This window comes from Chiloscyllium plagiosum, chromosome 14 (assembly GCF_004010195.1).
Source record: "Chiloscyllium plagiosum isolate BGI_BamShark_2017 chromosome 14, ASM401019v2, whole genome shotgun sequence".
NCBI lineage: Eukaryota > Metazoa > Chordata > Chondrichthyes > Orectolobiformes > Hemiscylliidae > Chiloscyllium > Chiloscyllium plagiosum.
The window spans coordinates 54,149,976-54,169,133 of record NC_057723.1 but is presented as its reverse complement, the minus strand read 5'-3'; the positions used below and the strand labels follow the sequence as shown (position 1 = coordinate 54,169,133).

Sequence of the window (19,158 nt, the reverse complement as noted above, 5' to 3'; positions counted from 1 at the left end):
AACCAAGGCTCCAAAAATGACAACAGCAAAGTCAGCCTTGTCAAGTCTGAAAGTCCTCCTGACTTGGCTTGTCCCAGAATTTGGAAGTTCTGTCCCATAGACTAGTTGAGCAATAGACTGGTAAAGCCACACTCTTAGAAACTTACAGCCAATGTACCAGACCCCACTAGCACCCTAAATATGCCTTAAATCAGTGTCAGGACATATCCACCAGAGGAAGCAGCATAGTGATGTAAAGTCGGGAAGGAGTTGGTCTGGGTGTCCTCAGCCTTACCACTGGATCCCATGACATCTCATGATGTCAAATCAAAAGTGAGCATGTAAACAGCTTCACCAAGAATAGTTAAGTAGGACTAATACTGAAGGAATTCTATAGGCACAGCTGCCTGACTTTTTTTTGTAGGGCAGATGGTAAGGGACCAGACATGAGAGGAAAACCTCCTCCTTTGTCCTCATGCTCACCGATCTACTTATTACAGCTGTCCTTGGCGGTAGAGCTAGGAATAATCACAGCATAGCTCCTGCTAAAAACAGTAAAGAGTTAAAAAGAGTTATGGTTGCCAAAGTTTGTTAAATATCTCCATGATAACAGTTATTGTTCTTTTTAAAGCACATTTACAGATTGTTCATGATATTTCAAATACCTAATTCCCATTTAAATTTCCCAATATTTGTTTCACTTTAATGAAAAGATTAAGAGGAGGTTTGATTATTATATTTGTCATTTCCTGATTGGATGTCTGTGAGTCCTTTTTAACTAAATAAGGTGTTTTATTTATTTATTGTCAATTGTATTATGTTACAAAATACAGTGAAAGGTGTTTTATGAAGTTGCCATTCTCCAGTATCATCTTAAAAACGCAAAAATAAACCAAAGCATCATGTATAAAGGAAGAAAATAAAGAAAGTGTTCAACTTTACAGTCCTTCTTGTTAAGTGCTATTGACCTGGTGATCAGGCATGAGTCCCCTTCGCCACGTCTCTGTGGCTGAAACTGAAATCACCAATTTTTGGCACCATCTTCCCTCCACCGATGCCATCACCACTGAGTCCTCGCTGGACCATGCCATTGCAGACATCATCAATGCCGCTGGGTACCGCACCAGCCTAAACTTGAATCTGCCATTGCCATGAGTTCACTTCGGGGCCCATCTCATCCATGCAGGTTCTGCCATGCTACTGGGTCTTGTACTGGGCCTAAACTCTCTTCTGCCACCACCTCTATGAATCTGCGCTGGGCACATACACCACTGAAAATGCAAACTCCCCTCCAACACAGTAGCCATGAGTCAGCACCAGGACTGCCTCGTCGATGCAGAAGCCGGGAATCCAAACGCGCCATCTCCACGAGTCTGTGCTAGGCTTACTAGCCACTGCCAATGCTGTCACCATGTCTGAGTTTTCAACAAGAGATAAGTGAAATAAAAGACATGAGAAAAGCAAAACAAAACGAGAAATGGGGATCGAGGAGAAACAAAACTAAAAATAGCAGATGGGGCAGATGAGCCCTGGGCTCAAATTCCACCACCATCTTGCCAGAAGACAGCTTTATAACATATTGCTGCTCCACATTGGGAATTCCCATGAAACTACACTACAATCAATTTGCACTTTGTGAATTGGTGGTTTCACCATGGCTGAGTGGTTGAATGGGTCATCTCAACAGTAGAAGCAAAGAAATCTGAACTGTTACCACTTAGTTAATATGTCAAGTTTGGGAATTGGGTTTGAGTGGGCTTTGAGTTGTGAAGAAAACAACTGTGAGGTGTCTTTGCCTTGTAGAACCAGGTGAAGATTTGGCTGAGTGGGAGACATGATGATCCTTAATATTGTCAAGCAGAGATTAGCAGTAGAAGACAGGTTGGGTTGAAGTCTTTTTCTGAAGCGGAAGTAGCATGAATAACGTGGATGATATTTGGTCAGGTAGAAGAAATTCAGGTTTTCAACACAAAGCAGGCATCTCTCAAGTTGGGTCTGTGTGCCAGCATGTCTAGACATGAGCAACTCTAAGAATGGACTGACATCATAAAAACAAAAGAATGTGGATTTAGAGACCAGAGGAGCACCAAAAAGAACCAGCAAAAGCAGAATTATTTGCAATGCCTATGTCAGGGCCAAGCAGTATATGTTGTGCAACTGATTAACGACTACATTTTTCTTTGCTATACTTGTTCCATAGAACTCATGTGTCATAGCGACATATTGTTATGTTACAGTGAATCTCTAATTCACTTCTGTGTTACTTCAACTATAGGAACAACATTTTAAATGCTTGTGACAAATAAGAGGGTATATATTTCTGCATTTGGCACAAACACTGAGTTATTTTTGGCATGCTCATTTGACATTTAATCAGGACGCTGTCAACTGACTGCTGTGCCTGATTTTTTTTTAAACTAGAAATTGTGACACCTGGCCTCCTTCAGTTAAACATGGTAGGTAGTTTTCAAGTCAACAATAGTTATTTTTAGCAATAAATTCAAAAAAATTTTTTTTCTATTTGGCAAGTGTATTAGATTTAACTTCATTTTCATTCTAGGTTAAGTTCTGTGTTAATTCTTGAAAATAAGTCTAATTGTACCAATTCTGAAAGATTGAGTCGCTTATACATACAATGGTGTTTGGCATCCTGGTGACAAAATATGACATGTGGAGCCATCCAAAATGAAGTTGGTTGGTGCTTCCAATTTTCAAAAACCAAAGCTATCAGTTATTCAACAAGCATATGGTAGTTAATTTTAAATTAAGTTAACCAAGGTAAACACCTGAACCGCTTCTTTAAAATTGCACACTTTGTATTTTCAGTTTTTGTTGAATCTCTGGTAGTAAATGCACCTTCCTGAATTGTGTGTAGCTACTTTGAGTATTAAATACAAAAGTTTACCAATTTTCCTGTTTTTTAATGTGACAGATCTTTTCCTCTGTCTTGCATTTCTTGTAGTCTAATGCAAATAATCTTGTGCCAAATTGTGCACCAAATTGAAAGTTATACATTAAAGTCCGCCACTTTATCAAAAAGCAATTTAAAATTATAAACACTTATCCAATTGTTCTAGGTGTTGCTAAACTATCATCTTATGAAGCCTTATTATAATTTTTTAATGTTCATGAAATAATTTAGTTTAGCAGTGAAAACTGAATTTGAATTAGGCATTTAAAGAGATTCTGTGCCACTTCGTTACCTGTATTATGTTGAGTATAGCCATAAAATTCTTAGTAGAACTGGATTGATTGTTTTACAAAAAGTAATAATTTACAACTTCCACTTTTGTATCTTATAGAGGAACGGAGAACAAGGAACAAAGAACTGTTCAATCAAACATTTTCAAGTAAGGTGAAAACAAAGCCTTTTCATCAGCCTTAATAGTAAGGTGAGATTTTTTACACATTTTGATCATTTTTTATTCAATTAATGTACTTTATTCTATTTTTTGTGGCTCAAACTTTTACAACTTTAAGTTAGCTAAAAGTTAAATTATTTTTTATTCTGGAACTGACAACATTTTCATGATGTTTTATTTCACATCTTGTTGAAGCATTTATTTTGGGAATTTAAAAAAAGCATCGCCAAAAGTTTTAACAATTTTGAAGTTTAAAGTTTTAACAATTTAATCTTTCATTCCAAATTAAAGTACAGCAAAATATTACAGTGCGCATTCATATTTCATAAATCAGTTTGGTGTATTGAAATGCCGACTCTTCACAATTTTGGTTTTGAATTTGAATAATGTTCATACTGATGTTAAAATTTCGAGTGAAAAGCTGAGACTTGGAAAAGGTTACAATAGCAATTACTTAAATTTTAATAACACGTTTATTTTGTAACTGCTTCATTGGAGAGTTATTCAACAACTTTGATACCAAGCCCTCTTAAGGGAATATTATGGAAGATGACTAAAGGCTTTGTAAATACTGTAGGCTTTAAAGGGCACCTTTGACTTTGGAATGAAAAACACATTTTCCACATTGCAAATTATGCAAAATCAGCATGCTTTGTCAGTACTGAGAAGGAATATAGCAATTGTTATGGACTAAAGAAATCCCCCTCAAAACATGTCAAGTAAAGCCTAGACCCGAAGTTTTTTTTTCTTATTTCAACTGTAAGTGCCACACGTTGCATTCCAGATGCAATTCTATTAGTCAAACTACCAGCTTGAAGCAAAACACACTTTATTCACTATGGTTAAAAAATAATCGTACAATCACTACAGTGTGGAAGCAGGCCATTTGGTTCATCGAGTCCATGCCAGCCTTCCTTCCAAAGAACATAGCACCCACCCTCACCCCCCTATGCAAGATCTGTAACCTTCCATTTCTTGTGACTAGTCCTCCTAAACTACACATCCCTGGACACTAAGGGCAATTTAGCATGGCCAATCCACCGACACTGTGCGCATCTTTGGACTGTGGGAGGAAACCGGAGCACCCAGAGGAAACTCAAGCAGCCATGGGGAGAATGTGCAAACTCCACACAGACAGTCACCTGAGCATGGGATTGAACCTAGGTCCCTGAATTGGAATAACTTGACTCTATTGGAAAACTTAACAGAATGGTAGATTGTTTAACTACATGGGCAGCATCTGTTTCAATACAGTAACATCCCACAAAGACAAATTTAGTAAAATAGATTGACTCACATGAAGTTTCAGCAGCAGAAAGAGAGTGCAAGCTTTTAGCTGTAGCAAAGAGAGAGATGCAACAACTTTCACAATCCCAACAGCTACTGAAAGCTAAAACTAAAATCCTGGTTCAATGGTTCTATTGACCCCAACAATTCTGGGTGTTTCTATTCCAACTTTTTTTTTTAAAAAAAAAAGGTCTAATAAGCTGTTTACTTTATTAGTTTTAAGCAGAACACCCATCAGGTCTGTCTCAATCTCTGTTCATTTTAATATCTAAATCAGGACAAAATACAACTTTTTAAAGCCATAGTATCATCACACTATGTAAGCTTGCAGAGTGAATATATATTAAGTCACTTCATTTCAATATAGATATATATTTTTTGATGCAATACACTTGGAAAATAAAAATCTACATGGAACTACAAGAAAACAAATCAATAAAAATAGCAGAGTTTAATAAAAACAAAAAAAAATTGAAGCTGAGGACTAACTAGCAATTACTTTCAGAGGAATGGATTTAAAAAGCAGAGAGATTATACTAGTATGGAAATTTGAAATATAGTTCACAATTCTGACAGCCATGCTATAAAGATATACGGGCATTCAGAAGGTAGATTTATTTTATTCATTCATGAAGTTTGGGCTTCACTGGTTAGACCAGCATTTATCGTCCATTCTTACTTGCCCAGGGAACAGTTAAGAATCAACCACATTGCTGAGACTTTGGAGTCACATGTAAGCCAGACCAGGTGAAGACAGTGGATTCCTTCCCTAAAGGTTACTAGTAAATCTGATGGGTTTTCCTGACAATTGACAACAGTTTTAGGGTCATCGTTAAACTCTTAATTCCATATTTTTGTTTTATTAAATGCAAATTCCACCATTTACCATGTTGGGTTTCAAACCAGGGTCTCCCAAAAATTGCCTGAGTGTCTACATTAACAGTCTAGCAATACTACCACTAGACCATCGCCTCCCCATTCAATCGTGGGACATGGATGTCGCTGGCAAGGTCAGCATTTTTTGCTCATCCATAATTACTCTTGAAGATGCTGATGAACGACTATGTAAATCACTGAAGTCTATGTGCTGTTGATATATCCAGCCATGTCATTGAAGCTCAAATTCTAGATTTTTAACCCAGTGCCAAGAAAAGGAGACATATTTCCAAGTGAAGTTGGTGTTTGCTCTGGATAAACGTCTTCCAGGTGATGATGTTTCTGTGCACCTGCCATTTCTGTTTTAGGTGCTCAAGGTCATGAGATTGGAAAATGCTGTCAGACTAGCCTTGGTAAGTTTCTATATTGTATATATGTTTCCGCTGTGTGCCTGTGGTGAAAGGGTGCACATCATGTGGAATGCTTTATTCTGCATGGCATTAAACTGCCTGAATACTCCTGGGACTGGATTCCTACAGACAAAGTAGGGAGTATTCCATCACACACCTGACTTGTGCCTTATAGACAATGGATGAACCTTTTTTGGAGTTAAGAGGTTAGCTTTTCGCCACAGAATTCCCAGCCTCTGATTTACCCTTGCACCCTTGTCCATTTATACCACTGTTCATTTTCTGATCAATGGTGAGGATGTCTTTGGTGGGGATTCAGCAATGGTAATGCCGTTGGACATCGAGAAACTATGGTTAGATTTACTCTTTTTGGAGATTATCATTGCCTTAACATTCCTGTGATAGGAATCTGAATTCCCACTTAACCAGCCCAAGCCTGAATGTTGTTCAGGCCTGCATTTGGACACCGACTGCTTCTGGATCTGAGGAGTCACAAATGGTATTCAGCATTGTCCTTTTAACTAATATGCAGTTATCACTTTGCTTTCGATCCCATGCACAAGGCAAGGTCGGCAATGAAATAGCTGAAGGCTGTTGGGCCTAAGACACTGCACTGAGGAACTCCTGCAGTAATGCCTTGGAACTGAGAAGTTTGATCTCCAAGAACAAGTCTTTTTTTTCTTGAAAGCTATGATTCCAGCCAATTGAGACTGTTCCCTGATTAACACTTATTTGGGTGCTGTTTTGTTGTCAAGAGTAGTCACTCTCCGTTCGCATCTGGAACTTCGATACTTTATCTGTTTGGAGGGTTGTGTTGATTTTTGGAGCCAACCCTCCCTAAAGGATGTTATCAGAAATGCAAGATTATGTCTGTCTGAAAGGAAGAAAGAGAGGCTTGGAGACAAAGGTTTAGGAAGGAAATTAAAGCTTAAGGTTTGTAGCTGAAGACACTTATAGCAATGATGAAGCAATTATTAAAGAAGAAACGATAAGAATATGATTCAAGTTAAGAACACACTTGAGTAGTTAGAATGGGGTCCGAAACTATAAGGGTGAGCCTGTGCTTGTATTTCTGTATTGAGACCTTTCCCAGTTGTTTGTTCTAAAGTTTTGTTGTATGTTTCTAGAGAGCAGTTCTTCATGACAGAAAGGTGGTAATATTCTGTTTGGTGTATATCTCTTTGTTTTGTGTCATGTACTTGAGCAGATCGAATGGAATTGTCTATCAGGAAATTAAATTTCCCAGGCAATTCACACAAAGTCAGCCACACAGCATTGTCATGACATGTAATTCCAGACTACATTGCTACAGTGACTCTAGCTATCAGAATATCTGAGCTGGTCCTTTGAGAGTTTAGTGATTTTTGAGGCAAGTGCTAAATTCAATAGAAAGCCAAGAAACAATAGTTGTAAAGGGTTCATAAAGTTGTACCGTGGCAGATTGATTCAGGTAGTGTAAACAGCAGATTATAAAAATATTGTGAACTTCATCAGACCCTCTGTTGAACTGACTTTGTGTCACATGATCTGTGGATTGAGGACATTCCCTCATTCTCTGATACAGAAAACTTGCACCATATTTATTCAACTCTCTGCATTTTCTTCTTCTTCTCCCTTTTTCCAATGAAATTACTGGGTGTGACATTTGCATCAAATTGCTACAAGCAGCATAATATTTACACTGTATCTTCCATGTGAAAATATTATGGCTTTAAGAGGTGTATTTTGTCCTTGTTTTAAAAGAGGTTTTGAGCAGTTGGTATCAAGCTGTCTCCTCCAAGTTAATAAAGGAAGTAGCTTGTGAGCCCTTAGGTTTCTTTTTAAAAATTGGAACAATAGAAGAAACATGAATAGGTGAAGTCAGGCTCACACACAACCAGGATTTTAGTTTAGCTTTCAGAAATTGGTGGGGTCTAGAAGATGGATGCGGAAGCCGCTATTCCCTTTTCTGTTACATCTAAAATCTGGGGTTCTCTTGCCCCCGAAATTGCACATGCGAAATCCATTTTACTGAATCTGCCATTGTCAAGGGTGTGTTTGTGGAATGTTGTTGTATTAGAACAGTGACTGTTTTGTAATTAAATCTATTATTCTGTTAGGTTTTCCAATAGAGTTAAAGTTAGACCAATTCTTCTGTCTTTTGTTTGTTTTTATTTAAACTATACAGTAAGAATAAAGTGTGTTTTGCTTAAAGCTGAGTAGTGTAACCAGTCAAATTATATTTGGAACGCTGCACCTTACACTTACATTTTAAATAAGATGAAAGTGAGGATCTAGGCTATCTCCTTGATATCTTTGAGACGGATTTGGTCTGGTCCATAATACATATTAAAGATCTGTTACCCTTTTCACCACAGATTTTGTTTTGTTTCCTGAGTGAAAGTTTGCCAAATGAGAATATAAGCCGAGCCTGATAAAAAAAAATCCTTTCAGTGTTGTAAGAATAAAAAGTAGTGCATTTTTTAAATGGAGAAATGTTGCAGAACTCAGAAGTACAAAGAGAATTGGATGTCCTGAGCAAGAATATCAAAAAGTTAGCATGCAGAAACAACCAGGGATTCAGAAAGCAAATGGAATCTTGGCACTTATTGTAAGGGGAATGGAATTTAGATTTGATTTATTACTGTTACATTTACCAAGGAACAGTGAAAAGTGATATTTTGTCAACAGATTCTATATGTTGAGTTTACAAGATTGAGAGTTGATCTTGTTGAAACATCCAGAGGGGACTTTGTGATGGATATTCTGAGAAGCATATTTCCCCGATTGGATTGTCTTGAACCAGAGAAGACGGAAGGAAGATAATATATTTTCAGATGGCGATGAATCAACAATTTCTACAGATTGGCTTTGAATTAACTGGTCTGATAGCGTAGTTGTGACTTGTATGTTCCAATTCTTATATAGACTTTGAGAAAGCACTATTAATTGAGGGTCCTAAGAGAACAAAATCTGGCCAGGAACAAAAATTTTTATTTTCAAATTTATTAGTAGCCTTGATGTTTGATCTGCCCAGACTCCCACGTAATTTGTGTGTTTATTGCTTTCTTGGTACCAAGCAAACTTTTTTTGAATAGGTTACATCATATTGACCCATTTTACATTACATTTAATTGATCCATTTTACCAATATTTTATAAACAAATTGATGTTGCCTTTCAACTTTGGTGTTTAACATAGCTTTATATTTACATTAATCAACACAACAGTGATTCAAAACAATAATTTATGGTCTTTCGGACATGGATTGCATTGACCTGTTAAAGTGGAACAAATAACCATTCTTTGTGTCTATACCCTGAGCAGTGACCGTTAATAAGCTTTTTGATTATCATTAATCCTGTTCTTATTTGACCTTAGAGTGCACAATTTTAGTTTTAGTTAGTAAACAACAGATAGGAACACTACCTGATTTATTTTGTATTTTCCACTTCTGACAATATAACATTGGAAAAGTTATAGAACCTTCCTGTTCTGCAAAATACTGCAAAGTCAGAGGCTGATTCTGTAGGCGTTATTCCCTTTTCTGTTACATCTAAAATCTGGGGCTCTCTTGCCGAAATTGCACATGCGAAATCCATTTTACTGAATCTGCCATTGTCAAGGGTGTGTTTATGGGATGTTGTTGTATTAGAACAGTGACTGTTTTGTAATTAAATCTATTATTCTGTTAGGTTTTCCAATAGAGTTAAAGTTAGACCAATTCTTCTGTCTTTTGTTTGTTTTTATTTAAACTATACAGTAAGAATAAAGTGTGTTTTGCTTAAAGCTGAGTAGTGTAACCAGTCAAATTATATTTGGAACGCAGCACCTTACACTTACATTTTAAATAAGATGAAAGTTAGGATCTAGGCTATCTCCTTGATATCTTTGAGACGGGTTTGGTCTGGTCCATAATACGTATTAAAGATCTGTTACCCTTTTCACCACAGATTTTGTTTTGTTTCCTGAGTGAAAGTTTGTCAAATGAGAATATAAGCCGAGCCTGATAAAAAATTTCCTTTCAATGTTGTAAGAATACAAAAGTAGTGCATTTTTTAAATAGAGAAATGTTGCAGAACTCAGAAGTACAAAGAGAATTGGATGTCCTGAGCAAGAATATCAAAACGTTAGCATGCAGAAACAGCCAGGGATTCAGAATGTAGAAAACATTGAAAATAGGAGTAGTGGTAGGCCTTTTAGTTCATCAAACCAGCTCCGCCATTCAAAATGTTCATGGCTGAACCTCTCTCAGCGCCATACTCCCATTCTCTTCCCATACCCTTTGACACCTTTAGCCTCCAAACTAGCTATTTTTCCTTTGGGTATATTCTGTGACTTAGTTTCCATAGCCTTCTGTGATAGAGAATTCTACATGTTCACAAACCTCTGCAAAAATTTCTCACTGGTCCAAAATGACCTACGGCATATCCTGAGACCATGATTGTTTGTTCTGGACCCCTGACTGGAAAAGCATCATCCCTGTATCTAAGCTGCTCAGTCCTATTGCAATTTTATATATTTCACTGAGATTCCTCCTCATTCTTCTAAATGCCAATGAATACTAGCCTAGTCAACCGAATCTCTACTCCTATGATAAACCCACTATCCTCTGAATCAGTCTGGTGAACCTTTGCTGCATTCCTTCTGTGTCAGGTCTATTCTTTCTTGCAGTAAAGATACCAAAACTGTACACAATATTCTAGATAAAATAAAACAAAGAACTGTGGGTGCTGGAGATCCGAAATTCATAAAAACAGAAATTGCTGGAGAAACCCAGCAGGTCTGGCAGTATTTGTGGAGGGAAGACAAAGTTAAAGTTTTGAGTCCAGTGACCTGAAAGGCCCTGTACAACTCATGATGCTGGTCCGAACCCCCAAAGTATTACAGCCACTTTTCAGCCTTTAATTCTAAAATGCCCCTTTTAGCAGAGGACTACTACAGAGACAAAGTGGCTGCAGTTGTAAATTCAACGGCTGTCAAAAATTCGATGATCTGATGGAATGTAACCCCTAAACGCAAAGAAACTTCCATAAGAGAGTGTGTAACTTAAGATAATGAGGGGGCTGACTATCCCCACATCTCTGGGAAGGCAGCTACCTCTTGCAGGCATTTTTAGTGTTTCCGCTTCCAGGAATATATACAAAAAAGACAAAAAGACTACTTCAGCACTAACCTGCGTGTTATTGTTAGGCTGCTGAAGACTAGAGTTGCAGCTTAAGGATATCCACTGCAGGTTTAAAAGAAAGAGTCTTTCACTCAGAGTGCTGCTAACGAGTTGAAAAAAAGAATTAGGACAGAGGAACTTTAATCAGCCTACAAAACCAACAACCTTGAAAATTGACTTTTCAGCTGCCAACCAGTGTAATCTAATAGCCTCAATGTCACCTTACCTACATAACTTAAGAAATGGGTGCAGGAGTAGGCCATTCAGCCCCCTCAAGCTAGCCCTGCCAATCAACAAAATCATGACAAATCTGCCTAACTGTGAACTTCCTGATATTTTCAAAATCTATCTGCCTTCACAACTAAAATAAAACAAAGAGCAGCTGATGCTGGTAATCTGAAACAAAAACAACAGTTCTGAAGAAGGGTCACTGGACTCGACGTTAACTCTTGTTTTCTCTCCAAAAATGTTGCCAGATCTGATTTCTCCAATTTCTGTTTTTGTTAGTCTTCACAACTCTTTCAAGTAGAGAATCCCAGATAATCACTCCCCTCAGAAGACATTCCTTTTGATTTTAATTAGTGCACCCTTATTCTGTAATGATGTTCCCTCGTTAGAGATTTCCCGATCAGTGGAAATGTCTTCTCAACATCTGCCCTGTCAAGCTCCCTCAGAATTATGTATGTTTCAATTATATTGCCCCTTTTCCCCTCAACGCTGATAAATAAAGTCCTAGTCATTCTTGATAAGACAAATCCCTTCATTCCAGGAATCAGCCTAATGAATTTCTGTTGAACTGTCTTCAAGGCAAAACATTGTTTCTTGAATATGGGAATTAAAATTACGCAACCCTCCTGGTGTGGCCTCGCCAACACCTGAAACAAAAAATTGTCGAGATCATCATCATCAATGGTAATACATCAGGTTTTAGCTCCACCAGCTGCTGTGATTCTTTCGATTCTTTTAATTACTTGTTACCATTATATTTCTGACCTGTGTCACTACAAAATGATCTGAAACTATAATAAAATTTTGCTATGCTGCTTAATATTTATTAAATGCTTATTTTTAGGTGTATTCGAGCCTTTCCACAAGACTGAGAAAATTCTTCACTATCGCAAGGAAAAGTAGTTTGGGAAAATCAAACTTGTTTCCTAATTTAAATGCTTCTGTAGCTTGTGCACCAGAATTGAACATATCACCAAGTTGAAACAGATTCTGTTTTTAACAGTCTATTTGAGTCCTGGTTATCTTTCAAGAAAATGATGAGCAGTATCTTAGGCTTGGAGAAAACAGAATCGATGCAGGGTCATTCTGTACAAGCACCAACTCATTCAAGTTCTATTTCCTCTGACTCCAGCGAAGCTGAAAATGACTTTTATGAAAACCCTGAGGAAGTGAAATCTTCCAAGCTTTCACAAAGCCAGTGCAAGAGATGGATGGCAGGAAGAAATCAAACACCAAAGGAGAATCAAATTAGAGCATCTCTGTGCTCCACTGACAAACCCTCATTAAGGAAAAGTACTGGCAAAGGTAATGGGTTGAACAAGCAAAGAAATAATAAAAGGTGGAAGAGGTCTACAAAAGTTGTCAGAAAAACTGCTGATCTGAACACTGCAACAGAGTTGAAGTTTAAAGATGAAGGACAGGAATTTAAAGAAGAACCTCAGTGGTATACTGAGCCTCTTTCAGACAATGTCATCTCTAACAATTTAAAAAGTAAGTTAGAAACTGCTTACAAGAGCAGTGTACCTTCATTTGATACTGACCTGTTGGAAAAATTGCCAGCATCCATTAGAGATCTATGCATTGATGACAATTGTCCTACAGATTACCTCTGGACAGGTGCATTTGTTGATGGTCACTTTGTTGATATTCCAGCATTACTTGATAAAGGTGAATTAAATGAGATTTTAGATTGTTCTAAATCAAATTTAGATTCCCTGGATAATCTTCAGAAATCAGTAGACCTCATCTGTGAAGGAGATATTAATCAATCTGTGATGGATTCTTGTGCCTTTGATTTAAAACAAGACACTGGATCCCCTAACGTTATTGGAAGCAAAGATGAAGATCTAACCAGATTTGAAGGGGAACATAGTGTAGTGTTGGACGGAGGACCTTTGAATATATGGGAAGATGGCCCAACAGCATGTAGACTGGAAACTCTAACTTCGTCAAGTATATCCTACGCAAACCCACTCAGCTCTAACTGGCTGCCATCCACTTCTGAATCATCTTTAATTGGTAAGACAGGAGCAGAATCACTTCCCAAAGATTTGTCAGATAAAGATGTTTGTTGGCAAGAACTTTCAGAAATGAGTGAGAAAGAGTCTTATTTTTCAGTTATAAAAAATCCAGATGATATTGTATTTTCTGGTGAAACTACTAATTGGGAAATTAATTCACAAGGAGAGCATGTTTCATTAGAACCATCTCATTCTTCTCAGTTAATTACCAACAAAAGTGATGATGGTGAAAATAAATCCTGTTTTCCAAATATGTTTGGAAAAGATTGTAATTCATGGTCTTCGTTATGTAAATCTGGTAACTTCAGGAATGTTGACACAGTAGCTGACCCTATAGAGCTGAGTGTAAACATGACTACAGATATCCCAACTGCTTGTTCAGAAGATGACCTCCTCAGTTTGCTCCCTGGTAGTGAATATTTACAGTTGGATGATAGTATTTTAATTGAACTTCCAGTCATGGCTTCAAAAGAAAAATTAGAAGTAACAAAACATGATATTCAAACAGATGAGATGAAAGCTGGAAAATGGAATCCAATTTTTGGAATTTGTCAAGAGGACCTTTCTGAAAAGAAGGATGACTTAAGTTCCAGAGTAATTGAAGAAATATGGAAAGCCTCACCAGGAGAGAATAAAACAACATTTTCAGAAGATGGAATCACCAAATGTCATAGCTGTTCTATAGGAACAGAACTATCTGTGAAACAAGTGGCTCCTGCAGATTGTACGAAATGTTCTTTGCAAAATTCGGAAAATAATTTCTGGGAAGAGCAACTTGGAAAGTCTCAAATTTTGGATACAGTGGATATTGATATGTCAAAGCATAGTGAGTGGAAAATTGGCTCTGAAGTGACAGATGATTCAATTCCAAAATGTATTAAACTCTTAATGACTCAAAGTAACAAAGAGTGTGAATTTTCATCTTCAAAGAATACTCTTCTGAAAACTGCATCTACTCGTAGTACATCAGAGTCCAGCAACTTTAATGTTTATCCAAAGTCTTTAATAAAGGCTGATTTGCAACACAGTGTTCCCATAGAAGAGCAAAGTATAATTAATGACATTTCTATAGACCTACCCGAAGATTTGTGGGGAAATTTAACGGATTATCTGAATGATTCTACAGAACCAAGGGAATGTTCCTATCTCCCCTTTGAACTCAGTTTTCCTGTTCCACAAATGTGTACTGTAACAAGTCCATTAGATTCCAATAATGGTGATATGAACCAACAACCGAGGACTAAACCAAAACTCAGTTCAGATTTAATAATTTCCCACAATGACAAATTACTGACTTCACAAGAATGCATGACAATGTCAGTACGGTCCAATGTTTACCCCACCTCTGGACAATTACTTACAAAAGAAGTAGTTCTTACAAGATTGGAGGACATTGCTGTCCCAAAACCAGAACACAATATCTGCAGTGATCAGCATGGATTATCTGAAAATTCGGATTCTGCAGTGGGTGCAGAGAACCTCGAACAAGATTTGCAGATTCTTCAAGCAGAATTAGAGTCCAAATCCTGTAAAGAGACCAGTTTAGATAAAAGGAATTTAATCTCTCAGGATGCAAATGAAGATAAGTTGAATTTTCTTCAGTCGCAGTTCCAAGATCTGTATCCAGACCATGATCATTCAAAGATGCCTCAGCAAGCCATAGATTATAAGGGTTGTACTTCCAATAATAGAAAGACAGAGGAGGATGATCAACAACCATTAGAAAAAGGCAAGACAAACAATGCCAATGAGCTTGAATTATCTAAGGAATGTTGCCCTTTCTCTAATAGACATTCTGAGGTATGTAAAATATTATAAGTAAATTGTTTTTGAATAATTATCGAATTGAAGTATAATATAGTCTACTCCGTTCCAAGTTGTGTAATTAAAATTAACTTATTTAAATTTATTTTCAAAATATTGTTTTGCAAGGATATTTAATTGTTTTATTTGAATTATCAGAAATTTACTATATATATACAATTGTAGTACATTTACTTTATATTTTAGTTATTGGTAGCTTACCCCCATATAATTAATGGCAACACAGAAATGGAATTAATGGTTGAATTTAATTTTAAATTTGGTTGGTAAGTGAGTTTTGTCCTGAGAAATGCAACACTTTCCATTTCAGTGTTGGCACTGATCACTCCCAAATAAGATATAAGCTAGGTGAGTGAAGTGAGAGCAGTATCTCCATTCTGCCCCAGTTTGAGAAGGACAACTCTTTTGCCAGATATTTTTCCATTTTGTTAAGTTGTTGGGCACAGTATATTCTGGAGGACTTACTCCCGTACGTGTGTCTGAGCTACTGAGCAATGTTTGCCTGAGGTCTACCGAATATTGCAAAACTTGCCATCAGAACACAGTCCTTTTAGAATCATAGAATCCCTATGGTGTGGAAGCAGGTCATTCGGCCCATCAAGTCCACACCATCCCTCCAAAGATCATCCTGCCCACACCCACCTCCCCATACTATCCCTGTGTAACCCTGCATTTCCTATGGCTAATCCACCTAGCCTGCACATCCATAGACACTACAGGCAATTTAGCACGGCTAATCCACCTAACCTGCACACCTTTGGACTTTGGAGGAAACCCAAACAGATACAGAAAGAATGTGCAAACTTCACACAGATAGTCACTTGAGGGTAGAATCAAGCCCAGGTCCCTGACACTGAGCCATTGTTGTCACCCTAGATAGAAAAACATAGATGGAGTTGGCATGTGCTAAAACTTAGAGACACCTGAAATTTTCAGAAGAGTAACAACCATTGCCTTTAAAGATTGTACTTGAGTGGAAAGACTTTCTTCCCCTCATGTTGGCTCCTGTAGATCCCATTGAAGAGCTAGCCCAGGAATGTTTTGGGACCTGTCTGTTAAAGTGTTTGACTTGATTCTGACTTCCATTATTTGGCTATGCTTAATTGCCTATAGTGTCCATGGATGTGCAGGCTAGGTGGATTAGCTGTCGGAAATGCAGGGTTATACAGGGATATTACAGGGGAGTGGGTGTGGACAGGATGCTATTTGGAGGGTTAGTGTGGATGTGATGGGCCGATTGACCTTCCACACTGTAGGGATTCTGTGATTCTAAAAAGACTGTAGTATGATGGCAAGTTGTGCAATATTAAATAAACCTCGGGCAGGTGAGATGTCTTCACACAACTTTAGACCCAGAAAGGCCTTGGTGGATAGCCTGTAATTGTGGCAAACATGATTTTGAACTCTTGCTGGATAGAGTAATAGTATGAGGAATACCCCTCAAACAGAACTTAAAATGTGAATCCATTGCCAGAACACTTTTGATTTTTGTAGTAATACAGATTTCAGCAATATCAAGTGGAGAGTTTGAGCAGCTTCTGCTTGATTCTAATGTAAATCAGTTATGTTTGACACTGAAGTCTGGATATTCTTAAATTTAACTTCCAAAATAACATCATACATCAGCCATTGTCATTTCCGTGTGTTAGTTATATGTGGGCCATCTGCAGAGTTTTGGGGTTAAGAAAAGGCCTGTGCAAGGAAGCTTGCAGGCTGCACAATATTATCGAGTTTGCAAGTAGGTTGTCAGGTTTAGCTACCTAGGTTCTTGTGTAACTGACTTTGGTATAGCCACTGTAATCTTGCCTTCTCTTCCCGTGTACTCAGTAACACTATTTGTTAAATCATTCCCTCCCTGCAACTTTTTCTGGTTTTACCACAGATTCCAGTTTCACAGTTTTGCATTATTCGCCTTTTTATTCTTTATATTCCATTGGTTTAATCTGCAAGGAATGAGTAATACCAAAGTATCCTTTCCTTTTGTCTAGTTATCTCACACAGTCCACACTTAAGTGGGTCGTCGATTAGATGTTCATGTACTGATCAAATGAAAAATTAGGACCTATATGTATTATCTTTCAAATATTATCTTCAGAATTCTTGTTTGAATTGGACAAAGTTGGTAATGCTCGAGGCAGAGAATGTTCCATTTTTCAGTTAAGGATAGATAAGCATTTGAAGCATCAGATGATACTGCAATGTAAAAGAAACCAGAATGCTAGGTTTAGTTTTAGCTTGTACTGGTAACAGGTGGTTTGATGCAGTAAGCTGAATGACCATGTTATGTGCTACAAATGCAAATTGTTCTAAATGCATCAAAGTTCTCGATTCTGAGAAGAATTAATATGTTCCAATCAGGTTCTCCTATCCAAAGCAGAAAGCATGGAGAATTGCCCTAAAGAGGCTTGTTGCCTGCCTGTTTCTTCAAAATATACAGGTCAGTCAATTTTTCAGATTGTTGGTCCTTTTCATATTTAAATGTGGAAGATTTGAGGGATATGAACATCTGCTTTTATGATTTAGCATTAATCTCTATGAAAGAGATTAATGCTTGTTAAAACTGTCATAATTCTAAACACATCAATGGTGGACATTTGAACAATTGTAAGACCAAACCATAAAACAGCCTATGTAAAGCATTTCTGTTATATAAAGCATCATCTTCAGGTCACATGGAACTTACTACACAGGACTGACTGACATCACATATGTTTAGAGATGTCATTTCTGAGGTGACCCAGTTGATGCTTTAATGTTAAACCACATTAATTGATTAACCAATGTAGATAAAATTTATTTTGAACTGGATTTTCTGGTATAATTACCAACAGTGTCAGCAAGTTATGTAGAGTTTGGATTCCTGAGCACATCCGCTCCAGGTCAGCCGCATTCTTCTTTCTCTTTCCTTTTTGTCTTTTTTTCTTCTTCTTCATCTCTTTGGCGGTGGAGTAAGTGTCATTGCAGAGGAGGCTGGAGTGGGACTCATGGCACAGGTGGCGGCTGCAGCCATTGTGATAGGCCTGGAGCAGGGACTCCTAGCCATGTCAGCAGGGGGCAGATGCAGCATTAGTTGGATAGTGGGCCTGGAACAGGATTTTTAGCGATGTCACTAAAGCAACAGCAGTGGCGCCAAGGACTCCTGGTACATCAGCAGGGCCCAGATTGTTGACTCATTGCAGCCCAGAGTCCTGAACACCTTGCAGAAACTTGGAGATCTTCAGGAAACCTGGAACCATGCTTGACCAGAAGGACTGTAAAGTTGAACATTACATAGAACATAGAACAATACAGCACAGAACAGGCTTGTTGGCCCTCAATGTTGCACCAACCTGTGAACTAATCTAAGCCCATCACCCTCTACTATCCCATCATCATCCATATGCTTATCCAAGGACCGTTTAAATACACCTAATGTGGCTGAGTTAACTACATTGGCAGGCAGGGCATTCCACATCCTTACCACTCTGAATGAAGAACGTGCCTCTAACATCTGTCTTAAATATCACCCCTCAATTTGCAGCTATGCCCCCTCATACAAGCAGATGTCATCATCTTAGGAAAAAGATTCTCACTGTCCACCCTATCTAATCCTCTGATCATCTTGTATGTCTCTATTAAATCGCCTCTTAGCCGCCGCCTTTCCAATGAGAACAGACCCAAGTCCCTCAGCACTTTCTAATCCAAACTGCTAAATCACCTTCACTCCCTTGCCTCCATATTTTCTCCAGTAGCCTACCATGTGGAACCTTATCAAAGACTTTGCTGAAGTCCATGTACACCACGTCAACTGCCCTATCCTCATCCACATGCTCAGTCACCTTCTCAAAAATGCAATGAGGTTTGTGAGACACGACCTGCCCTTGACGAACCCATGTTGAATATTTCCAATCAAATTGTTGCTTGCTAGATGATTATAAATCCTATCTCTTATAATCCTTTCCAAAACTTTTCCGACAATAGACGTAAGGCTCACTGGTCTATAATTACCTGGGTTATTCTCTACTGCCCTTCTTGAACAAGGGCAT

General features: G+C 37.9%; 1 protein-coding gene across 2 annotated transcripts in view; it reads left to right on the top strand.

The window, feature by feature from the left end:
- The window catches only part of LOC122556735 (uncharacterized protein KIAA0232-like), a 47,854-nt gene that overhangs the window by 17,374 nt on the left and 11,322 nt on the right, over positions 1–19,158 (top strand). For both annotated transcript variants that reach the window (XM_043703830.1, XM_043703828.1), the window contains exons 3-5: positions 3,282–3,371; positions 12,133–15,109; positions 17,492–17,570. In XM_043703830.1, the coding sequence (XP_043559765.1) occupies positions 12,323–15,109; positions 17,492–17,570 (2,866 nt within the window). In that variant the 5' untranslated portion in view covers positions 3,282–3,371; positions 12,133–12,322. The remainder of the gene's footprint in view (positions 1–3,281; positions 3,372–12,132; positions 15,110–17,491; positions 17,571–19,158) is intronic.